This window comes from Cupressus sempervirens, chromosome 3 (genome assembly GCF_028749045.1).
Source record: "Cupressus sempervirens isolate cs-2001-9-10 chromosome 3, ASM2874904v1, whole genome shotgun sequence".
NCBI classification, from domain to species: Eukaryota; Viridiplantae; Streptophyta; class Pinopsida; order Cupressales; family Cupressaceae; genus Cupressus; species Cupressus sempervirens.
The window spans coordinates 643,575,826-643,599,835 of NC_143120.1; the positions used below are offsets into that span (position 1 = coordinate 643,575,826).

Here is a 24,010-nt window from a genome sequence, read left to right on the forward strand (position 1 = left end):
GCACAACCAGGCCATTCAATTTTTTTGTTACAGTCAGTGGCTGAGATCACAATAGGGAATGTATTGTGATCTTCACCTACCGGAGACGCACATAAAAGCTTGGATGAACACTGCAGTGAATCATCTTCAAAGCTCATACCGATGAATTCTTTCCTTCATTTTGTGTTTGGCTATGGTAGATGCTCAGTAGCAATTCTTGGGAACTTATAATAATGGAAGATTTCTATTGACTCCCCTGTCTCACAAGTGATATTGCATGAAGCCAAAAACGGCAATGATGCTGATTCGACACGAAAAATCAATCATAGAAAGATTTGTTGCTTCCGGTCACTTTAAATTTGGAGGTACGCACTATTGTCCAAACGTGCTCAGCTTCAAGCCGGACTCTGGGCAAAATTCTCCACACATCCACAATTTTAACTTGCTCGATAAACTTCCGAACTCCGGGTTCCTCTAACGAAAAACATGAAATATAATATTTCTTTTCCACTTGTCATCGGTTTCTCAATTCTCTTCAAAACACAGTTGTTCCACAATATTTCAGCTTCAACTTAACTGAATGCATACACGGTGTTGGCAAAACACTTGCAAATCTGTCATACTGGAATGTAATCTTCACAGAGATGCTATCACATTGACTCTGCAAACAAACATTCTATTGTCTTCTAATATTCAACAGTTATAATAGCACGACAAGCAAACTCATTTAAACTCTTCAGAACACGGTATTGCATTACAAATCAGCAATACAATAACCAGCTCTCAAAAATCCCAATCTTAAACACAAATTTACAGTCAGATTGGAAACAGAGAAAGAACCTATAAGCACATGTGAGGCACTTGGTGTGACATCTCCACGGACAATGGGGTTGCATTCACTGATCTATTGGCACGAGGGTTTTCGTCCTCAGGCTGGATGAAAGCTGAAGCTTTCCAATTAGCTTTCCAAGAGAGAAACTGAAATTTGGAATCATAAACCAATCATGCGAAAATGAGTCTCCTTTTCTTGTATTAATGCATCAAGCTGTGACTCTTCATATTCCACCTCTCTGTCTTTTGTCCTCTTCTTCTGTCACTTTTTCACCTCCTTTATGATATTAAATTGACTCATTTTATAAATTTGCTATAAACTCTCATAAGCCAAATTTAATATTTTATGAATTTAACTTTGGAATTCCTAATGTCCCAAAAAGGGGACATTACAAATTCGTAATCGAGAGCAAATTCGTTTTCATCAGAATCACCATCTCCTTCTATTTTTCCTAAGCTTGCTAGATCTTTACCTTCATTTTTTTTTGATTAAAGTTGGAAACAACTTCTCCATTGTTCAGTTCTTCCTAAGCTTTATTTATCTCTCGAGGAACCTCATTGGCCCTTTCCTCCACTACCATATCTGCATTTTTTTAACCCCAGGAAACAGAGGGGCATCTATTGATGCAAAGCATGCACAACTTGAACCCCCTTACAAGGATTCACTATCCCAGCTTGTCAACTGGATGCTCCTTTCCTTTCAAGATCTTCCTAAAACTTTTAAAACCTTAGTACATTTACCACAGTAGCTTTGTTCAACTGAATCTTCCTTGACTCATAAGCACACCGTTGACACATTCTTCCTCATAACTGATCACAAGACCTTTTTCATCTCTTTACTTTAATCATACCATTTAGACTCTCTTAACAATCAAACTCTTGTCCCAACATCCTAATCCATTCCCTGACTCACTAGATACTCTCCATTTTCCCTTAAACACTTAACAACTTCCAAACCCTTATGTGATCGGAATACTATTGACTTCCCTAAATCCCACTACTCCTTCAATGTGCATCTTCCTTTCTTCCTTGTACTAATTGGTCTCTCCCCAAGGGGCCTTTTTTTCAATACTCAACCTACTTAAGGACACTTATTGCAACCAGGCTGCTATTTTATCCATCCCAACACCAACAGGCATTCCAATGTAAAATCACATTTATTGTCATTTAGGACAATCAGTAACAGTTCTTTGGGACAGTTATCTTTGAGATTCTTGTCTTTGGGTCCTTGGCCACCCAGTCATTGGGATGTCAATCACCATAGGCTCATTGCCCCTCCAAACACATCAGAGTAGGAGAAGTATCTTCAAGCGTGATGTTCCCTGTACTGCACTGTTCTGAGTCAACAGATTTAGTGTTATCTGTGTCAGATTCATGTGAGAGCTTTGCATGGTTCTCTGATAACATAAAAAATCAAAATACATTGTTTCTACTTCCTTCCTCCCAAGTTGGATGTTTATTAGACAAAATACATCCGGGTTCTACAGTTATAGTGCTTACTGGAAACCCTAGCAAGGGTTTTAACCAGTCTAAACAAAGAATTGAATATCTTCCTTAGTACGGAATGTAGTGGAATGACACAAATGCCAAAATGGAGATGTATTAATGCCTTATCAATGTGAAACAATTATTAGTTCATAGCAATAAGTCTATACCCTAAGAATAAACCGGGGGTAATTCTAGAGAACCTTTGATTTGTATTGCCCAAATTCTTGAACATCGACCATTTCATTACAATTTGAAGCATTCACATCATATTTGTAGTCATTAGGAACTTCCCAACCGACCAACTCCCCTCTAACTACCCAAAAACCGATTGATGCACAAAGTTGTCAAGCAACTTTGGAAAGTTGCTTGACAGGTTTTTGTGTAGTTTCGCAACTTTTCCATTTTTTTTGATTATTTTGTCAATCTAAGGACTGTAGAAGGATACATTACATGTTTCAACACTAAACATGATCCAAAATGCCCATTTCCACCTTTGCATTTACAATATTGATCATTCGACCTATTGTGACAAGTCATATGCTTGACAAACTTTCAGGACCCATGGGACTAATGACTCCATAATTGGACTTAGTTGGCTCTTGATAGCCTTATTACATCAAACATGGTCCTTTTAGACCTTATTAGCATAAAGATATAAAAGTTTCATTTGTTGACCTTCATGTAGGTCCTTGGTTCAATGTGGCGCCCCTGCGCCCCCCTCCCCCAGAAAAGAACTCATGTCCTGCGAGTACCATGAGCCATACCTGGGCACTGAATTCCTTGAATACCTGCAACAAAAGGACAAATACCTGCACATGAAGTCAAAAAACAAGGAGAAGCAGAGAGAAGGAGCCCGGTTTTGCATTACCCCCATAGGTAGTTTTGGGAACTTGAACCACCATCTTGGCCAAAGGAGGCTCATCATTCAGATTTGGTTTAGACCTATGGTATTTTCATTTGCATTGTGAATGTTCTCCTTCTTATGCATAATAGGACACATGACTGTCCCTACCACGACCCCTTCAAACAATCTGGGTGTTGTTGTTTCCTCAAGCCTTGAAATGGCATGAACTTTTTCTCTCTTGAGAGGTTCTTGCTGACCAAACACGATGACCTTTGACTCATTAGTTGCTGACTCAGATTCCTGCGAACAAGTTAAACTTCTCCCCACCTTTGTGAACAAGATAGGTGTTCCTCTTACCATCAAACAACACTTCCCTATCAAATTGCCAAGGCCTTCCTAATAGAAAATGGCAACACACCATACGAAAAACCCTGTCCCAGTATTGCCCAATCTGAAAATCTAGATAAGCCTGGACCCTCGCAACTAATGACTGATTGTCTGAAACCCAACATGCCTTATAGGGTCTTGGATGGGGTATACTAGCCAAATTTAACTTGTCTACCATTTTACTAGCTGCCATATTTTCCTGTGAACCAGAATCAATAACAACTTTACAAAGTTTGCCCCTACACTTACACAAGATTTTGAATAAATTCCTTCTTTGACTCAAGTCCTGTTTGAATGGTTGCAAAACTTGTCTTCTCAACATCAACATTTTCTCCATCCAGTATTGGCCCTACTGGATGGATTCCATCTTCATCCTCTTCTGGAACCAAATAGGTCCTCTTCTCTCCTTCTGGAGAGTTGGATGTTTGTTTCGAAGGGTGCCTATTTTATGAATGCCCAACTTGATCATAATTGTTGCATCTCCCTATAAAGATTCCTGAGTCTCTACCTGCACCAAATCTTCCTCTTGGATCTCTGCCTCGGAAATCAGAACTTTGTCCCTGTACTTCTTGTCTTTCACCAGTTTGTCTTGGGAAGGATGACTCTCTTCCCCTTGAACTAATACCCCTTCGCCTTGTATTCTTGTCTTATCTTCTCTTTATCTTCTCTTCTATCCTGATGGCAAATTGCTAACACTCTTTGATTGTCTTGGGGTTAGCAACAACAAGTTGATCTTGTATGTTAAACCTCAGACCTCCTAGGTACCTTGCAACTTGCTTAATCTCATCCTCTTCTACCCTTGCCCTTATGCGTAACTTATAAAATTTATCAGTATAAGTATTAACATCAAGACCTTTTTGTTTTAACCCTTGTAATAATTTATACAATTGAATCTCATAATCTTTAGGAAGAAAGTTACCTTTATAATTTGGCCACCATTCGGTCCCAAGAAGTGATCTTGCTTTTCGCCCTCTTCCTTCTATCAGCCTCCTCATGGTCCCACCATAGAAGTGCATGTCCCTTGAGCTTCGTCTTTGCCAATCTGACTTTCTGATGATCAGGTACCTCTTCACCTTCAAAAAAGGCATCCATGGCTGCCATCCAGTCCAACAACTCTTCCTCCTTCAAATTACATCATACACTGTTATGTCCCCTCTCACCTTATCTCCTTTTACTGCCTTAATAAGCTTGATTGTTCTTTGTTCCTCATGATCCACTGGTAATGCTTCCTCTGCTTCTTGGAATTCTTCATCTTCTTCCTCTTCTGGTTCTTCACTACTCACACCTCCGAATTCAACATCCTTTCTTTGATTTGACTCCAAGGCTTCAAGCCTAGCCAAGACTGCATTATAAGACTCTTGCAATTTGGGATTCTTCTCCTTCAATTCCTGAATCTCTCTAGCAGTACCTGCATTCTTAGGAGGCACTTTGACTAACTTTACTTAAACCTTCAATAAGACCTACTCCCTAGCTCTGATACCACTATGATGCAAAGCATCCACCACTCAAACCTCCTTACAAGGATTCGCTATCCCAATTTGTCAATTGGATACCCCTTTCCTTTCAAGATCTTCCTAAAAGTTTCAAGACCTTAGCACATTCACCACAGTACCATTGTCCAACTGAATCTTCCTTGACTCAGAAGCACATGGTTGATACATTCTTCCTCATTACTGATCACAAGACCTTTATGCCGTCTTTACTTTAATCATAACATTTAGACTGTCTTAATGATCAAACTCTTGTCCCAATTTCCTAATCCACTCCCTTACTCACTAGAGACTCTCCAATTTCCCTTAAACACTTCACAACTTCCAAAACCTTATGTGATTAGAATACTATTGACTGCCTTAAATCCCACTACTCCTTTAATGAACATCTTCCTTTCTTCCTTAAACTAATTGATCTCTCCTCAAGGAGCATTTTCTTCAATACTCAACCTACTTAAGGACATTTATTGCAACCAGACTGTTGTATTATCCATCCCAACACCAACAGGCATTCCAAATGTAAACTCCTTTCTCTGTGACAGTTATCTTTGAGACTCTTGTCTTTGGGTCCTTGGCCACCCACTCATTAGGATGTCAATCACCATAGCCTCATTGCCCCTCCAAACACATCAGAGTAGGAGAAGTATCTTCAAGGGTGATGTTCCCTGTACTGCACAGTTCTGAGTCAACAGATTTAGTGTTATCCGTGTCAGTTCCAGGTGAGAGCTTTTGCATGGTTCTCTGATAACTTGAAGAAATCAAAATACATTGTTTCTACTCCCTTCCACCCAAGTTGGAGATTTATTAGACAAAACATATGCGAGTTCTACATTTTCTTGTGCGTACTGGAAACACTAGCAAGGATTATAACCAGTCTGAACAAAAATTAAATATTTTCCTTATTACAGGGACTGGAATGACACAAATGTCAAAATGGAGATGTATTAATGCCTTATTAATGTGAAACAATTATGAGATCATAGCAGTAAGTCTATACCCTGAGGATGGACTCTCATCAGACTGTTGAACAGGAAAACCGTGGGTAATTCCAGAGAACCTTTGATCTGTATTGCCCAAATTCTTGAACATTGCCCATTTCATTACAATTTGAAGCATTTGCACCATAGTTGTAGTTATTAGACACTTCCCAACTGACTAACTCCCCTCTAATTACCCAAAAATGGATTGACGTACAAAGTTGTCAAGCAACTTTGAAAAGTTGCTTGACATCTTTTTATGTAGTTTTGCATCTTTTCCATTTTTTTGATTATTTTGTCAATCGAAGGACTATAAAAGGATTCATTGCATGTTTCAACATCAAATATGATCCAAAATGCCCATTTCCACCTTTGCATTTTCAATATTGATCATTTGACATTTTGTGACATCTCATATGCTTGTGGCAACTTTCAGGACCCATGGGACTAATGATTCCATAATTGGACTTAATTGGCTCTTGATGGCCTTATTACATCAAGTGTGGTGCTTTTAGACCTTATTAGTATAAAGATAATAAGTTTTCATTTATTGACCTTCATGTAGGTCTTTGGTTCAATGTGATGTTTGTACACCATCTATCCAGTGCCCAACAAAGGATCACCATTTGGATTGATTTCCTTCATTGTTTGATTTTTCTTATAGGGTGCTTCATAAAATAACTACTAAGATGCCCAAACCTTCCGTATGTTTGACGGAATGCAACATCATTCTCATATTCAATGGATTGATTCTATGATCCATAGTTTGATTTGAGTTACACTTATAGGGAGAATCAAATTAACAACAACATTAACACATAATCTTGCAAAAGTCAAATGGGACTTCTACTAAGTCACTTTATTGACCGCCGAAAGATGACCAAAAGAATTAGCAATCATCTTAAAAATGGCAAGGTGCCAAAATTCCAATGGCAGGCCAGGGAGGCAATTCTAGGTCAAAGCAGCTGAACCCAAATTCGTAGATGGGTCAATCCATGCTTAGGTACAAAATTCCTAAAATTACTACCAATAGTCTAAGAACCTGCCATAAACACCTTTACTATACAAAACTAACAAGAAATAGGCAATTGGCCATTTTGCTAATTTTAATGCCACTCTTTCAACTTCCACTCCAAGTCAGCCAAACTCATACTTTGATCAATATTAGGCCTGAAAGTAAAGAAACTTACCCACCAATGTTAGCCACGGTGTAAAATCCCCTTTTTCCAGGTCTTAACTAACAATTACCGTATCATAAAAATACAGTTACTACTTCATATCCATGAGAAGGTAGTTATAATAGCTATGTTCATGTGAATGAGATTAATGGTTACAGTCAATTTAAATGAATTCTTTTAACTAACAATTGATAGCATCATCAATAAATCTAAATAAAGAATTTAAGTTTTACATACCCTAAATTTCAAAACTGGAATCCGCCTAGGGCAACATCTGCAAAACCCAGGTTAATCCACATATACCACTTAGGGCACAAGTAGTTATACCACTATATCGTAAAGACAAATAACATTTAGGGCATCAAATACCATTGTATCATCCCCTTTCTTTCTATTGTTAACTATGACAATAACATATAGTTAGAAGATATGTTCATATTCATTATTCACAAAAGTGAAAGACATAAATGACAACTGCAAGATAAATCTATCTCATGCGTACAAATATATTTCATGTTCAACTAGAAAATCAACAGATTGTACTGCTTACTATTTATATTGACGAGAAAGTTGATTTCATTGAAGGGATTAACTGATTCAACAATATAGATCAATCTATCATATCTTCAACTTGCAATTTCAAATATCATAAGAGTAAGATACTTGTTACCAATAGATGTTGAATGTATAACTTATCTCTGTCTTGTGCATGTCTTGGCATTTGGTGGAGAAGGGAAACATTGTCAGGGGCTTAACCTCCCAACCGCGGGCCCTTAATTATCCCCACACAATTTCATCCAAGAAAGGCCCTTCCTCCCTGGAATAGACATGGAACACCTTGTCCAACTATCGAGCATCCTGGCAGTTAATTCTGCTACTCAACTTGACAACTGAGTACATTTGGACAATCATGAGCTAACTTGGATTTTAACAATTTCTTTTTAAGATGTTCATGCAGTTGAGAATCTGATCATAGTTTGTTTTTCCCTTGCAAGATTCCTCTCCTCTTTACCCATTCACACAACTTCACTAGCCTTGGGTGCATCCTAGGAGACTGCTATTAATAATGAGATCTTTGACATATGGTTTCCTTAAATACCTTTCTTATTCTTACTACAGTTGTTATACAACAAATACCAGTGAGTAAGTTAGAATGTCATAACTTTGGATTCAAATTCTGTACAAGAATGCTCATGCATAATATAGCCACGAATATGTTTTAAGGGAACTTATAAGTCGTCCCTATGGTTATGCAATCAGAATATAGAGAGTTGAGATTTAGACATAAACAGAGTAATAGAGCTGGAAACATATTTGAGTTATTTTTATACTGAAATATGATTGTATTTCATTTGTATCTGCAACTTCAACATGACTATCTTCATACTCGATAGAACAGATACTTAATTGCATTGATAAGAACATGGAATAGAAAGAAGAATAGATCGTGAATGATCCATAACTTGTAATAATACTAGTGGGTTTGGTGGCTATCGATTTTGTAGTAAGTCTCCACCTAATTGACAAAATAGACAGACCAAGATGTTGATAGAAAGACGAAGAAACTTTCCAAGCTCGCGGTTGTTTGGTGGCTATCGATTTCATAGTAAGTCTCCACTCGTGTGACAAAATAGACAGACCAAGATGTCAATAGAAAGAGGAAGAAACTTTCCAAGCTCACAGTTCAGGAAATGTGCTCATATTAGGGCGGTTGTGTTTGATTTGAATGCCCCTCCTTCAACAGTTGTGGGATATTATATGGTCTCGTGTGTGTGCTTACAAGATGGCTTTGCAAATTTGAAAGTTTAAAAAAAAAAAAGATGGTGCCGTTATGGAGGTGGCCACCACTCATCTATGTGGAGTTATAAAGATTACATTTCCATGGTAAAAACAAAAAGGCATATATATATATATATATATATATATATATATATATATAAAATTATAAATATTAAGTCATCATGCCATTGTGATATATCTATAATTATACCTATATATGTACATATATCTATATATGTGTGGGATTTAGAGAGTATGTATAATTTATTTCTAACATAATGTTCTTTCCATATATGCACGCGCATATATATATATAAAATTCATAGATATCATCAGAATATCATGGTGACATCATATAGTTATATATATGTGTGAATTTATAATGTTAATCACTTCCTTTGTCTCAAAATAAGAGAGAGGTAATAGTTCTTTTCATGATATTAAATGTTTAATATTTCTCTTGTTATAAAAATTGACCACGTAGCTCATGGTATTGTCCAACGTACACTCTTGCTTGCCCAGTCCTTTACCCTTAGCCATGGTGGTTCAAGACTTGTACCTATTTGCCCAGTGATGGTGGTGCCCCTGTGCGTAATTCTTTTCTGACAATGCTCCCACCCCTTGACGTGCTCTTGCAAGGAATTTCTCCACAATTATATCATATTCCTCAATATAATAACAATTAGCACAACAAGTTATTAATCATAAACTATCACAACGACTTACTGCCATTTCACTTCCCATGAGTTCATGATGATTAACAAACTTTCCAAGATAAAATTAAAATATCATCATAACGGTTAACCAACATGCCAACTTCATATGAGATTATAATGATTAACCATCTTACCATTTCACATGATCGTAACTAATTTTACCTGTCAACTGACTTCACATGAAACCTCAACGGCTATATAAACATTTCAAATGGAGCCAAAATTGGGATGTAACATACCCTCCCCCTTGTGGTTCATTGTCCTCGATGAATTTTTGAAATTTTAACAAACACTATAAAGGAGCATTTAAAATTGGAATGTAACACACAATTCAGCTATTGCATCACTCGTTAGGTCATTAGGGATCTCCACCATGAGAGCATCAACCATTCATGAGGTTTGTAGGATATTTAACTCCTCTATATCCCTTCGATTTCATCTGCCACGTAGTAGCTTATGGACATTTTTAAGGAGAATATTTCTTTGAAAGGAAAGAATCAATATTGTATGGAGAGGAAAACAGGATATGAATCAGTAGACCTAGCCCACGAACTCTAAGTTTTGCTTTTTTCCAATGTCTTTGTCAATGGATGGAGGATTTTGCAGTGGCCCCTCACCTAACTTCCCAATCTTCAAAACTGTCAAAGCCCTTAGAAACAACTCAAGTTTAATGTAACATACGAATTTTCATAACCAAATTTTAATCTCAAATTAATCTAATTTCACAAGTAATTGTTTTCATTTTACATGACAATGATTTCTACCAAATTATAACTGAAAGAAACTCTTTAAATCCATCTTACATATTCATTTGAATTCACGAGAAACAAAAAGAGATATTTATGTATTGCTAACAATTTAACTATCTCTAATTGTTCAACTAAAAATAAAGTAACAACTAATTATATCAATTGAAACACTTATTCAACATAAAAGTAAAAGTTTTCTCTATCTTGAAATGAAATTATCTATCTATTTTATAGAGGTAAAAAGTGCAAAGAACATACAGTAATAACAAAGAATCTCTTTAACTTGTTGTCCGAGCCTTGGCTTTGGTGAGAGGAGAAAGCATTGACACAGGCTTAACCTCCCAACTGCGGACCATTACTTATTCCCACACATTCTAAATTAATAGAATGACCCTCCCTACCTTGGGATCGGGCTTGGGATGTTCATAAGCTTAGCCATTTGAGTAATCAGGTTGGTTGAAGTCCCAATAGTTATTCTCCAAAATAACTGAAGCGTTTGAACAATCAACAAAGATCACATGTTCGGCACATCTGCCTAATTTCTACCCTAGCCAAGGATTTCAAGTTGGGTCTACAAACCTGATCTCCACCACTCAACTTGACAACATATTACATAACTGGAACATGCATGAGCTATTGCAGTTTTGTTTATTATTATTCCTTTGTATTGATTCCATTTTTTTATATGCAGATTCTCTACACCTCCTCACCTTCTTAGGCTACCATGCCGGTGATCCCTAGGTGCACACGAGTTATATCCGCTATATTTGATTCACACCTCTTCACCTATATTGGCATTATTGCCGGTGAATTCCTTGGTGTTGGATTTCCATGATATTATTTCATTTCCATGTGATATAAATGAAAGGAATAAATTCTGAGCTGAGATAAGTATTCATACATGAATGATTCACTAACATGAATGTATAACATCATTGATATAATTGACAGTTTTCATGTTCTAAAATTTAATTGCAGTTCCCTAGGTTCAGTCTGTAATAGACATCAGTATTATGAAATTTATGCACAAAGGGTTATATGACTGGTGCAATATACAAGACTACATCTGAACTTGGTCTTAACTTGATTCACAACTGACTTGGAACTAAGAGAGATTATAAAAAAAAAAGGAACATAGATTGGCAGCCTTACGTGACACTTTTGTTTTGATTCAGATTCGCTGTGGTTGGAAATATTGGTCTCCGCTCCTTGTTCTATATCCCATGGTTATGGAAATTGAAGGTAATACAGATAAAAAACAGAATGCAAAGGATTTTCAGTCGGGTTTTACTTTACGTAAAGGTAGAGAACAGAGAGCTCGATAGCAATGAAGGAAGAAAAAGACAAAGACGAGTTGAGACACGATCATGAGACTCTATAAAAGAATTTGTTTGGCTCTTCAGCTGCCATTGGTTACAAGAGACCTTTCGAATGCAAAACGATTTGGATTTTTTAAAAGAAGGAAGAAAATAGAGGGAAAGAATAAGAAGTTGAAAAGTTTGGTTTTATTATTTTATTATTATTGTTCTTTTTTAAATACGTTCATGTGTACGTATTGGTAAAGTGACATCATTAGATTATAGCTTATAATTTATTGGTATCACCTTATTTTTATGTACATATGTTCGTATTTAAGTATGAATAATAATAATTAAATAATGAATTTATTAATAATTCTTTCAAAGGTATGAATTATAGTTTTAATTTTTAATTGATTATTATATTGTTCTTTTAATAGCTCATGCGGTTCCATAATGTAACATGTTATCAAACCTAGTATCCTTGCTAGAGTGGTCTTAGGTCAAACTTGACGATTCAGATGATTGGACTATTCGACCATCCCCTTCCGATGATCCCGTTTAGCAATGCTGCCCCTCTCTTCAGTCTTCTTCCTGCAATCATTCAAAACAACATTCTCGCCAAGACATCAATTCAAGATTTATTAATTGTTAATTCAAAACCATTGTTGATCATCTAATGACTGTTAGAGATTTCATCAACGTCAGAATAACTAACTCATTTCACATGTTCATGAAAATATCTCATTATCAGTTAATACAACATATATATTTCAACTAACTCATTTTACATGATCAGGAAGAAATAAATTGATACAACAACTATAATTAACTAACTCACTTCACATGATTAGTACGAAATAAATTGATACAACGGCTATAATTAACTAACTCACTTCACATGATCAGGAAGAAATAAATTGATACAACAACTATTATTAACTAACTCACTTCACATGATCAAGAAGAAATAAATTGATACAACGGCTATAATTAACTAACTCACTTCACATGATCAGAAGAAATAAATTGATACAACGGCTATAATTAACTAACTCACTTCACATGATCAAGAAGAAATAAATTGATACAACGGCTATAATTAACTAACTCACTTCACATGATAATGATTCGTTAAATCAACGGCTAAGTTCAATTTAAAATTTAGGGAAAAAATTTGGGATGTAACATTTAAACCCTCAAAACCCTCTTATTTTGATCTAGAACATTGATGTTACAAATTACACATTTTAAACCAAAAATTCAATGTTATTTGCAATATATTTTTCAAGTTGATCAATGGGCAGGAATTTGTTCTTCTGTTGTTTTTTCAAGGCAAAAAAGGCGTTGGTAATAGCTTATTTTATCTAGTTATTACTTTCACTTTTTATTATAAGCCTGCTGTTTGGTCACATATAAATTATGCATGCAATTCTAGTTCTCTTTTGGGCATTGCTGCTTATGCTTGAAGTTACACTATAGCATTGTGTAAAACTAAGTGAAAAAATTGACAATATGATGAAATAATTGGTGAGAAACATGGGGACAGTTAGCTGGAAATAGAAACTGACGTCTTCTATCAGTGAAAGATTTTTTGATGCGACTGAAAAATTCGTTCTTTGTTAATGAGCTTTGGTTCACATCTTGATTTATTAACTTCTTATATCAATTTTGTTTCCTTGTCTTGTTGGCTACTCATGACTAATTATGTGCTAAGGGGCATCATTTCTCATATATTTATTGCTTATATCAGCTTTGCTTCCTTGTATGTTTGTGTCATCATGGTATACGCGATCTGAACTAAGAGGTAACTTTTCACCTAAGTTACTGATGCTGGTTCAGATGATGATCCGGGTGCGGAATTCTAATGTGTGGATGCACATTTTTTTTTGTTTTGATTTTGGGTGCATTTGGATGTCTATATATATATGTTGCCATGATTTCAGTCCCCTATATTTTTCAAGCTTCTAAGATAGGATTGAGTTAATGTGATGTCATGTCTGTGTCTAGATTGCCTTTAAGGGACTTCTCTTCTCATCTATTCCTTTGTGTACAGCTAGGTGGGCATTCAAAAGCAATCTAATGCATTCGTTTATATTAGGTGATTAGGGAAGGGAGGGTAAGTTTATGCATTTCCTAGATGAGAAGAAAGTTGTTCAGAAACCCTAACTCTATGATTAAGTACTTCATTGAGCGTATGATACATCTGAAGGGAGAGATCATAGGAACATCATAGAAATCAGAGAAGATGAATTGAATGCAGAAGCAGATAAAATCTCAGAAATGGTGAAATAACCCAGTCAAAGGTGGTATGACTCTCTTTGAAATCCAATTGATGACTTATATTTAATCCGTGTGTCTACCTTGCAAAGTTGACAAGTCAAATGGCTCAGAGATTAAGTTTGGATCGTCAGATGAAGACCAGATCAACGGATGATATTTTAAGATGGAATTATAATGGCCCTTAGTGATGCATCTTCCCAGTCGTCAAATCTTAGCAGATCACCGATTGTCGCTTTCGCGCTTTTCGAAGATGCATGAAGGATAATCAATGCGGGAATACGAGCATTCGACACGTGGAGCAGATGGACCCACATTGCAAAGCAGAACAAAGAGTTAAGGTCCTCTAATCTCAACCATTAGATCATAAAGATCAACGCTCACTACACGTTCGCAAGTGATTTAAGGTAACCCAAAGTTGACATGGCAAGCTGCGAAAAATCAACGTTAACTCGGAGTCAAGGTCACAAAGATGCGAAGCATGTTAATTGCATCATCGCAGGGTTAAAGACGAGTTAGGGTTTCTAAGTTGCAAAAGTGTGGAATACTACCCGTAGTTAAATCAAACAGGCTCTCGCACCATCGCAAGTGATATAACAGTCAAATCCCTTCAAGTCGCGAGGATGCGATGATGGGCCCAACATTTAAGATTTAAGCTTTCACATAATCCCATGCGGTTAGGGTTAATCATAAGCTAAGGGTGCAAAATTGCGAAAGATAATTTGAACAATTAAGTTTAAAAAGAGCGCAACATTGCACGCAGTTAGCCAAATGTTCAATTTCATCTTGCGAAGATGCGAGAAGCATCGACAATTAATTCAGACAATCATCGCAACATCGTAGGTCTAAAATGACAGTTACTTTTTAAGTTGCGAGGTTGTGAAAACAAAGTCAGGGGCAACCTAGAAGTAGTTGTCGCAGCATTAAGTGCCAGATTAGTTTGAGAAGTTGTGAAGGAGCGACAAAGCATAAAAGAAGTGATCACATCAACACATGTAAATAGGCAGTTAAAGGTTTCCAAGTTGCGAAGCTACGAAAGCTAGTCATCGCATCATTGCGTTGAATGAAGATATCGAATGAATGATAGTTGCGAAGCCGTGAAAAGTCATTGATCGCATGATCGCTTGTTAGAAGATGTTCAAGACATTTTAAGTTGCGAGCTTGCAAATGAAGTAGCGATACCATCATCGTATCGGAAAAAGACATTCTATGAATGACAATTGCAAAGGTGCGACATGAATAGAAGATGTCTGATTTCAAAAGATCGATGATGCTCGCTTACCTATTTTTTAGAGATCTATGAAGGATAACTGACATGGGAATACGAGAATCTGACACGTATACACATAGGGACCCACGTTGTAGAGCAAAACAAAGAGTTAAGATCTTCAAGTCTCATCCGTTAGATCTTAAGAGATCAATGCTTATCGTAGATTTGCAAGTGATTAAAGATAACCTAGAGTTAACTCGGCGAAGCTGCAAAAGCCTTTGTTCGCAAAGTCGCGGGTGATTAGAGGTAATCCTGAGTTAACACAGTGAAGCTGCGAAAGCCTTTGATCACATCGTCACATCAAATAAAGATATCTGATGAATGACAAGGTAAAGATGAGATGGTTTGTTATGTTTTAATCATGATTGTTGAATATCAGATCGATGGTTGAGATTTAAACCTGTGGTGACCGTTGGAATATGAATTATATGAATTTGGCGCCAATGTGACTGCTACAGGTCAGAGAAGAATATGAACCATTTTGAGGAATTCTAATCATTTTTGCTGTATTTTCTTGATGTATTGAATTGTAATCAATGTCTGTTGGATTTCTAAGCATTTCAAGTGCTCTATTGATGTAATTGATGAATCTGTAACTAGCCAAGAACCCTAAGAGGGGGCCTATATATGTAATTTTCTAAGTTAATAGAAAGGATCGGCAATTTTGTCCAACTTTTCCCCTTGCATGTCCAGATGTTGAGTGAGAATCAAAGAGTTAGATGGAATGAAGGATTTCTATGATGTTTGCAGTTAGGTAATGTGATGTTTTGATTCCATTTAGGACTAGCATGCCTAGGTCTTTCATTGTCTCCTTTGGCCGAGCTGACCATGCATTTCAGAGTAATCTCTATGGGATTGTAGAAGAGATGTATTTGAAGCTGATGATATCTTACTAGATTCCACTTTAGTGGAGGGTTATCAGTCATGGTGGATTCCGTTTCATCTTTCATGTGCATCTCTGCTCTTTCCCTAGATTGCATTTCAGTAAGACTAATCGATATTTAGATTAGAGTAGGAGTAGTATTAGAAGGGCTTTAAAGTAATTTATGATATCGATTCCACTGGGTGTTATAGGTTGCCCAAATCTATTTCTGCCTGGGGTGTTTGTAGCTATGAGCATCTTGGTTTATCCTCTTCTACTCTTAGGTTAAGAGCATACCCCCATCCCAATGATCTATTAAAAACACAATTCATTGCATATTTTGCATACAAGGGAGCTGTACCTTATAATTCAGATGGTAGTGATATAACACATACACTAACCCATTTGTTGGTGACATCTTTTTGTTTCCTCACATTGTGGGCATCTAGAGTCAAGGTAAAGCCAAGTTAGCAAGAGGGACAAACTATTAACCAACAATACACACACACACACACACAATAATTTATATATGCAAAGAAATGCAAGAAATATACAAAATTAAACCATTCCATAGCATGATACTTCACCATTGATAGTTAAAACTTCACAAACACAAAGTGACAAATATACAAATTGAAATAACTAATTAGTAAATAACTCAAGTTCAAGATTTCGATGCATTTTGAATTGGAAAATCAAAATTTAGTTCATGATTCAATGTTGATCAATTAAGAGTCAAGGCTCAAGATTCACTTATCAAATTTAGTCATTTAGTATCATAAGGATTCTCAAAAAAATCCACATTCTCATCATCTCCTTCTGCTGCAAGACTTACAAGTTCATTTGAGCCAAACATGGTTCCACTTGTGCTAGATGTGCGTGCCATGATGCTATCAACATCATCATCTGTGATCATAGTAAGATCTTGCAATGTTGCATTCAAGTTTTCACATTCAGGGGCTACATCCCAAAGCTTGGTTGACCCTTCCTTGTATCCATCCTCCTTACGTCACAAAAGACACAAGTGGGTATGTATATAAACCAAGTCCTCAACTTTCTTTAAACCAAACTGAATGCACTTTACTAATGGATATAGGAGTATGTACTCCAATTCCGTTCAGCAGTAGAAGAACTTGCAACCTAGATAGTGTTCACAAAATAAAACTTACAAAGGAAACACAAATTAAAGAATGTTAAACACTAAACTATAGAATACAATTGTTAAATGAAAATTAAAAAAATTACCCGTGAGAGGATCTTGATTGAAAGGGGTTGTAGATGCTTGAATGGTTGACTATACATGTACCACCATGTCATTTTGGTCTTCTATTGCATATGGAGTAAGTTTTGATCTTGAGGCAAATAAGCCAAATTCTAGCCTCACCTTTTTGTGCATTTCATCATTTGGAAAGAGTCTTGCAAATGGATTTCAACACCCAGTAGTAGCTTCTTCATTAGCATATGGTACAATTCTATCCGGCATAACAAGTATTTCTTGGCCATAGTACCTTGGAGATAAGGCATATGCAAGGAGGTGTAATGGGGTAGTCATCTTTTCCCAACAATGATGAATGATTGCTTCTACCTTATTACATAAGGCTTCACATTCTGTGGGGTCATTATAATGTGCTTGTATGCAAAGCTTTACCTTTTCTACCATGGTGTCGATGGCATTGTACACATCCCCCTAGCATGGTAAATTTGTATTAGCAAAGCGTAGCATAGTCATGATAGGCTCAGTGAAATCCAATACAAATTGCACATGAGCCCACCAATTGTCATCCAAGACCAAAGCCTTGACCTTTTGGTCTCTCTTTGAATTTGAAGCCTTCCATATACCCCATTGGCTAGAAATAACCATTTGACTAAATGCCCCTTGCACCTTGAGGAGTCGTCTCATAACAAAAATATGAGATCGAATCGGGTCTCAGAAACTAAGCAAGTATACAATATGACAATAAATATTAAGCAAGGTTATATACAATAACAATTTGATAATTGAACACGAATATAAAACTTATTCAAATTAAATAAATAAATGAAACTAAGTAAGTACAATTTTAAATTTACCGTCAACAACTCCAACTTGGAGAATGAGTTGAACATGGATTGTGACATGTGGTGGTTTGTCTCAAACATTTGTATCTCCTCTCCCTCTTGGTATATTTGCTTCACCCAATCTATTTGGGTGTCAATTTGTTGCATGTCCAAGTTGAGAGAGTGTACAGTGCATGGTGTCCAAAAAATGTGGTTGTACCAAGTCTCAATCAAAGCACCTGAATCTCTACAACTTTTGGCATTATTTGTGGCCACTTGGACCACATTCTCACTACCCACCATCTCTATTGCCTCATTGAGAGTTCTACAAATGAATTATATATCCTTAACTTCTTCACAATCTACTGCCTTAAAAAACATTGCCCCTTTGGGGGACATTGCAATCACATTAATCAATGGCTGGTTTCTTGTATCTTTCCATCCATCAAACACAATAGTTATACCGAAAGTTTTCCCAAGTTTTTCAAGAACTTCTAATTGGTTGAAGAGCTTTGTTTATAGAAATCTTTTCTTTTTTGCAAAAGAGTAGCACTCACCTTTTTAAAGCTAGGACTAGTGTAATTAGCTGACACTTTAAGGATGGTTGCAACTATTTCCTTCCAATATGGCGATCTTACCAAGTTGAAAGGAAGACCATTGGCATAAAGGCAACATGCAATTGCTTCTTCAACAAGCTCTCTTGCCTTCATTTTAAATGCTTGATCCAATGGACCTCTTTCGTGGGTAATAACTTCTCCTTCTTCCTCTTCCTCTCCTTGTATAGGTACTTGCAAGAATGGATGTTAGAGGATACAACATGATCATTGGGCTATTTCACTTTGCTCTTTCCGGATGAAGGTTGATAAAAACTTGTTTTTGATTTGTGAACTAAATGATCAACAAATTGTTCTTTTATAAATCTTGCTAATTGTGCATTGCTTATCCTTTTTCCATCTTTGCTTCCTTTGCACATTGCTATTCCTTTACCTGTAGGGCCCATAAAATGAGCTTTGACCTAATAATATGAGTTGTTGAATGGTTTACTATGATATACATTGCATTTCCAAATGTATGACCTGCCTCTTGAAACTTGTGATAATCTTGTGGTATGTCTCCATAATGGAGATGCATCATCAATATTGAAGTTATTACTTTGTTCGTCTTGCCCTAGTGCTGAACTTTGACTACCAGTATTGGCCATTCTTGCTCAATACAAACTATGAATCTAATAAGAAAATTTAAAAAATTAAGTCAGAAATAATTAAATCAACTATGAACATCAAACATACAAGTGCAAAAATATGATTAAAAAATATTAAAAAAGATAGCTAAACTTGTTCCTTCATTTCATAAAAAAAAGTGGAAAAAAACTTGTACAAATTCTTCCAAAACTTGAAAAATTCATCATCATCTCAAAAAAGATAAGTAAAAGATCTCATGAATGAGATCAAAGATTCTTAGAAGTCCTTTGTAGAAGCTATTTGACAACCTACCAATGATCGTCTTCAAACGTAATGACCTTGCTTTCAAAATGCCAAAATGGAAACCAATTGAGAAGAGAGTCCAACTACGAACAAAATGAGAAGAATGAACAATGAATGACCTTTTTTAGAGCCATTTTAGGGTTTAGGAGCAAAGAGGAACAAAAAATAAAAAAAATAAAAAATTAGACACATGCAAATTAAGTCACTTAAGTGACTATGGGTGTTAAAAAAAGGTCATATTGGTACGGGTTCTTTCTAGGTGTGCCTAGGTGCTCTTTGGATGCTTTTTGGGTGCGCTTGGAGGCATCACGGGCACACCCACAATGGCTAGACAAGCTTCCTAGGCTAACTGGTGCAACACCCAAAAGCACCAACACCCGCACCTGTCAATTTCCCAGATGCACAAGTATCTTAGGGCTCGTTTGGTTGCTAGAATATGATTTAGGAATTGGAATCTAAAATCTTTGATTTGGGATTTTGTCCATATTAGGGTTTTTGGAATTTATTAGGGATTGTTTGGTTCAAACCCAAAAATATTTGATATTTGGAATTTGTTATTCCAAGCTTGTTTGGTCCAAAATATGAATATAAAGTTCAAAAAATTGAATATAAAAGTGATAGTGAGAAAGACGATTCATATCTCCAATTTGTTCAAGGTCTTGTTCATGGTGCTTCCAACTCCACACATGCTGAAAATGTCGATGTTCATTGCAAAATAAAATTCAAGAAAAGGTTAAAAGAAAGACGAAAGAAATTAGATATGTGTGATACTAGTTATTTAATTTAATCCTAACATATGAGTAGGTGCAACAATAGCCGAAATTTTTCCCCCAATTAAAAAAAAATTGTATTTGTACAAATTTCTACAATAATCTTTTGAATTTCTTCAAGCGACACCTGCTAATTTTTACAAAATGATGTTCAAAGGGTGCTCGAAGTAGATGCAAAGGGTATTATTTATTGAAATGCCTCACTCTCTTGGTTACAACTCAATTAAAATTCCAAAAATATGTGCAAAAATAGGTGCTCCCAAATGGGCATCCAGATGTCAAACCCAATTAAATTTCACTTTAGTTGAAATCCTCATTTTGAAAAAATGAGAATTAAAATAGGAATTCTAAATAACAAGTATTTTGAGGGGAGACAAAATTCTTGTTTTGGGGGTCAAATGGGGATACCAGATCCACATTTCCCCGAATTCCAGTTCCTATTTTGCAGACCCAAAAAGTGGATTAGGAATTTTTGAAGATTCTGAATTCCAATTCCCACTCAAAGCCGCAATCCAAACGGACCCTAAGGTTTTCATGTAAAGCTGGTTTGCATCATTTTGAAGTCTATGACAGGGGGGCATGTTAGCTCTGGTTGCTTGAATATTTTTAGGTCATCAAAACCTGAATTTGTGTATTCTCCACAACTTCGATAAATATTTTATATTTAAACTCCAAAGCTCCTATTGCCCCTTTACTATCATCTACTTCCACATTTTTTGTGCCATGATTGTTTTGACCATTGTTTGTATCCCTTATATTTATGCAGACATGCAAAGAATACAATTGTACTTATAAGATATAATCTTCAGGGGTTTCCATGTTCACAATTTCTTTGTATATGAATTTCTTGGTGCAGCTGACTATGAGAATGGATTCTAACTAATTTAATGCTTATATTTATTTGTAGGGCCATTTATGATCGCATGAAGGGGATGCTATTATTTGGAAGGTATGGGTGAGGTATTCCAGCGTTATGGTCTTGTTCTGAAAAATAATTCTGCTATTCAGAAGTTCTTGGAAGAGGCAGCATTATCTTCAAATGCAAAGTTTTCTGCGATACTCTTATCTGCAAAAAAACATATCCGTTCTGACGAAATTCCATATATAGTTCTCAGAGACATATGGTCTCAAACGGAACCATCTCAAAGACCAAAATTTTCTAATCTGCTTGCTGGCGTCGCTTTTGTTCTTCCAAGGCCAAAGCCTAGGGAGAAGGTTAAAACTCAAAACTCAAAACTATATATAATTTAATTATTGTTACATGCATTTATAGTTTGGCTCTTCCAATGCTATTTCATGTTTTTGATCCATGTATGCAGTATAGCTGCTGACAAGTTTCATAAATATATAATTTTACAGAGTAAAGAGCTGACAGAGCGCCTTAAAAGGCTCCAAGAAATGACAGATAGGAAGGCATATGGTGCCCTAGTTAAAGATATTACACTAAAGGAAGATAGAGAATATTTCTCTTCATACAAGGATCAACTTGGGTTTGGTAAATGTCCTCTTGAGGAGTTTTCTTTGCTTTTAGTAGATGCTTTGGCTATTGCATTTAAAAAAATGTATATAAATCTGAATCATGTAATCTGCACAAATTTAGAGCATCTTAATTCCTTTTTCTAACTATTTTGCTCTTAGTTACCGAGTGTGTGTACCCTGCACATGAGTCTGGGTGTTGGTGTGTATGAATTCGGATCCTGGTGCGGGTGCATTTGGATGCGCCCTGGGATAGCTTTTTCTCTGTGGGTACATCTGGTTGTGGATCCGGATGCATCCACAGGCAGAAAAAATGCTACCTGTGAGCATCCAGATGCACCTGGATGCCCAACACAATTTTTTTGATGACAACTTTTAAATGTGACTTTTCTGATTTCCATTGGAATCATGAACATAGACATATATGAAATGGCCTATTTGAATATTTGTGAACTATCAATTGACATTTAATATTTATCTTAGGCATTTGGCATTGATCAATATTCAATAATGAAGTATTGTAATATCAAATGATTAAATTCTGTATATTTCTTGCATTATGTACCCAAACACACCCAAAACCCCCTAAAAAAAATCTCATGTACCCATATACCAGGTTCTCATACCCGCATCCACATCCGAATTCAAATTGGTAACTTAAGATTTTGCTTCCTTAAAACTTTTAATTTTTGCATATATTTCATTCTATCTGTAAGAGTTTATAACTTTATTCTAATGGATAAACAGAGGTTCTGTTGTCGCTCATGGTTGAAAAAGATTGCAAGATACAGCTTTATATAGCAATGCTTATTCCATAACTGCAGTTCAATTCCAAGGTGGCAAGAGTGACCTATATTCCTTTGCATACTTGGATTATGTTTCCTATCGCATACACCATATACATTATACAAGTTATAATCTATACGCTAACCTTTGTGTTTCAACATAATATGCTGGTAAAAAGGTGAGTTAAATAGGTCACATCCCTTTTGTAATGCCCCTTTTAAAAACATTTCTAATTATTGCCCTAAAGCAACAATCCTTTCTCATGGCTTTTCTAAAATTATGAATTTTATTATAATATTCAGATTCATAATTTATGACATAATTCTGAAAGTAAACAACATCTTGATTTTCTGCTATAATTCTCCTTCAAACTATGACAAATCCTCATACATATCTACTCTGAAAGTACTTTCAGATCTACCTGAATCAGGGGTTGTCATCCCTAACTCAGGAATGGACAATAAAGGGTTTTGTAAGTTACGAATAGAATTTAAGGGGTTTCATCCATAGAACTCTTAATTTACCTTGGAGGGTTTACTGTAGTTCAACAGGAAACAGTCATAATATTTATTCCAAAACTGATTGATAAATTGATTGATTACCAGTCTGCTGATTACGGATTTTGGATTTGTATATCTGAACCGTTCTTTACTATCGTATTTCACTAAATGAAGTTCTTTCTTTATAGCTGTCAAAGAATATGAATAGTCACGGCTCTTACTAGGGTGATCATATTTCATAAATGAGATGTTTTTCCCTAAACAAATCCTCGCCTCTTTCTAAATTAAACTCAGACTCAGAATTCTTATTCCATTTCTTGATCCTTTGACCTATTACATAGGTAACGGGTAAAATATTCGAATGAAATAATTAACTAACAAATGTACATTTATAGTTTACAAGGAAATCGTAAGAATTATAAACATTCTAATATGCGCAAGATTTACAGTATTGACCATTAAACAAAAATAGGAAATATCTACGGAGATTTTTTAAAATACCCTCCCTTAATGGTCAATTTGTCTACTGCACCAAGGAGCCCCCTGAACTTAACAAAATTATCTAGAAGTAGGAATCTGATGAGAATATTTGTAGTCTGGTCCGTTGTGGGAACATACTACAAATCCACAGATCCAACTTCAACAAGCTTACGGATGATTTGATAGTGAAGGTCAATATGCTTCATTTTCTCATGGAAGACTGAATTTTTGGCAAGCTTGAGTTCCCCTTGGTTGTCGCAAAACAAGGGGAAAGGCCTGCTTGAGACATATGGATGTTTGAAAGCATCCTTCGAAGACAAACTACCTCACAATCTGCTTTGACTGTTGT

At 36.0% G+C, this 24,010-nt stretch overlaps 1 protein-coding gene across 1 annotated transcript in view; it reads left to right on the forward strand.

The window, feature by feature from the left end:
• The window catches only part of LOC149568332 (uncharacterized), a 56,055-nt gene that overhangs the window by 22,369 nt on the left and 9,676 nt on the right, over positions 1-24,010 (forward strand). The window contains exons 2-3 of the mRNA XM_089821291.1: positions 21,327-21,634; positions 21,779-21,914. Coding sequence (XP_089677417.1) covers positions 21,371-21,634; positions 21,779-21,914 — 400 coding nt within the window. The 5' untranslated portion in view covers positions 21,327-21,370. The remainder of the gene's footprint in view (positions 1-21,326; positions 21,635-21,778; positions 21,915-24,010) is intronic.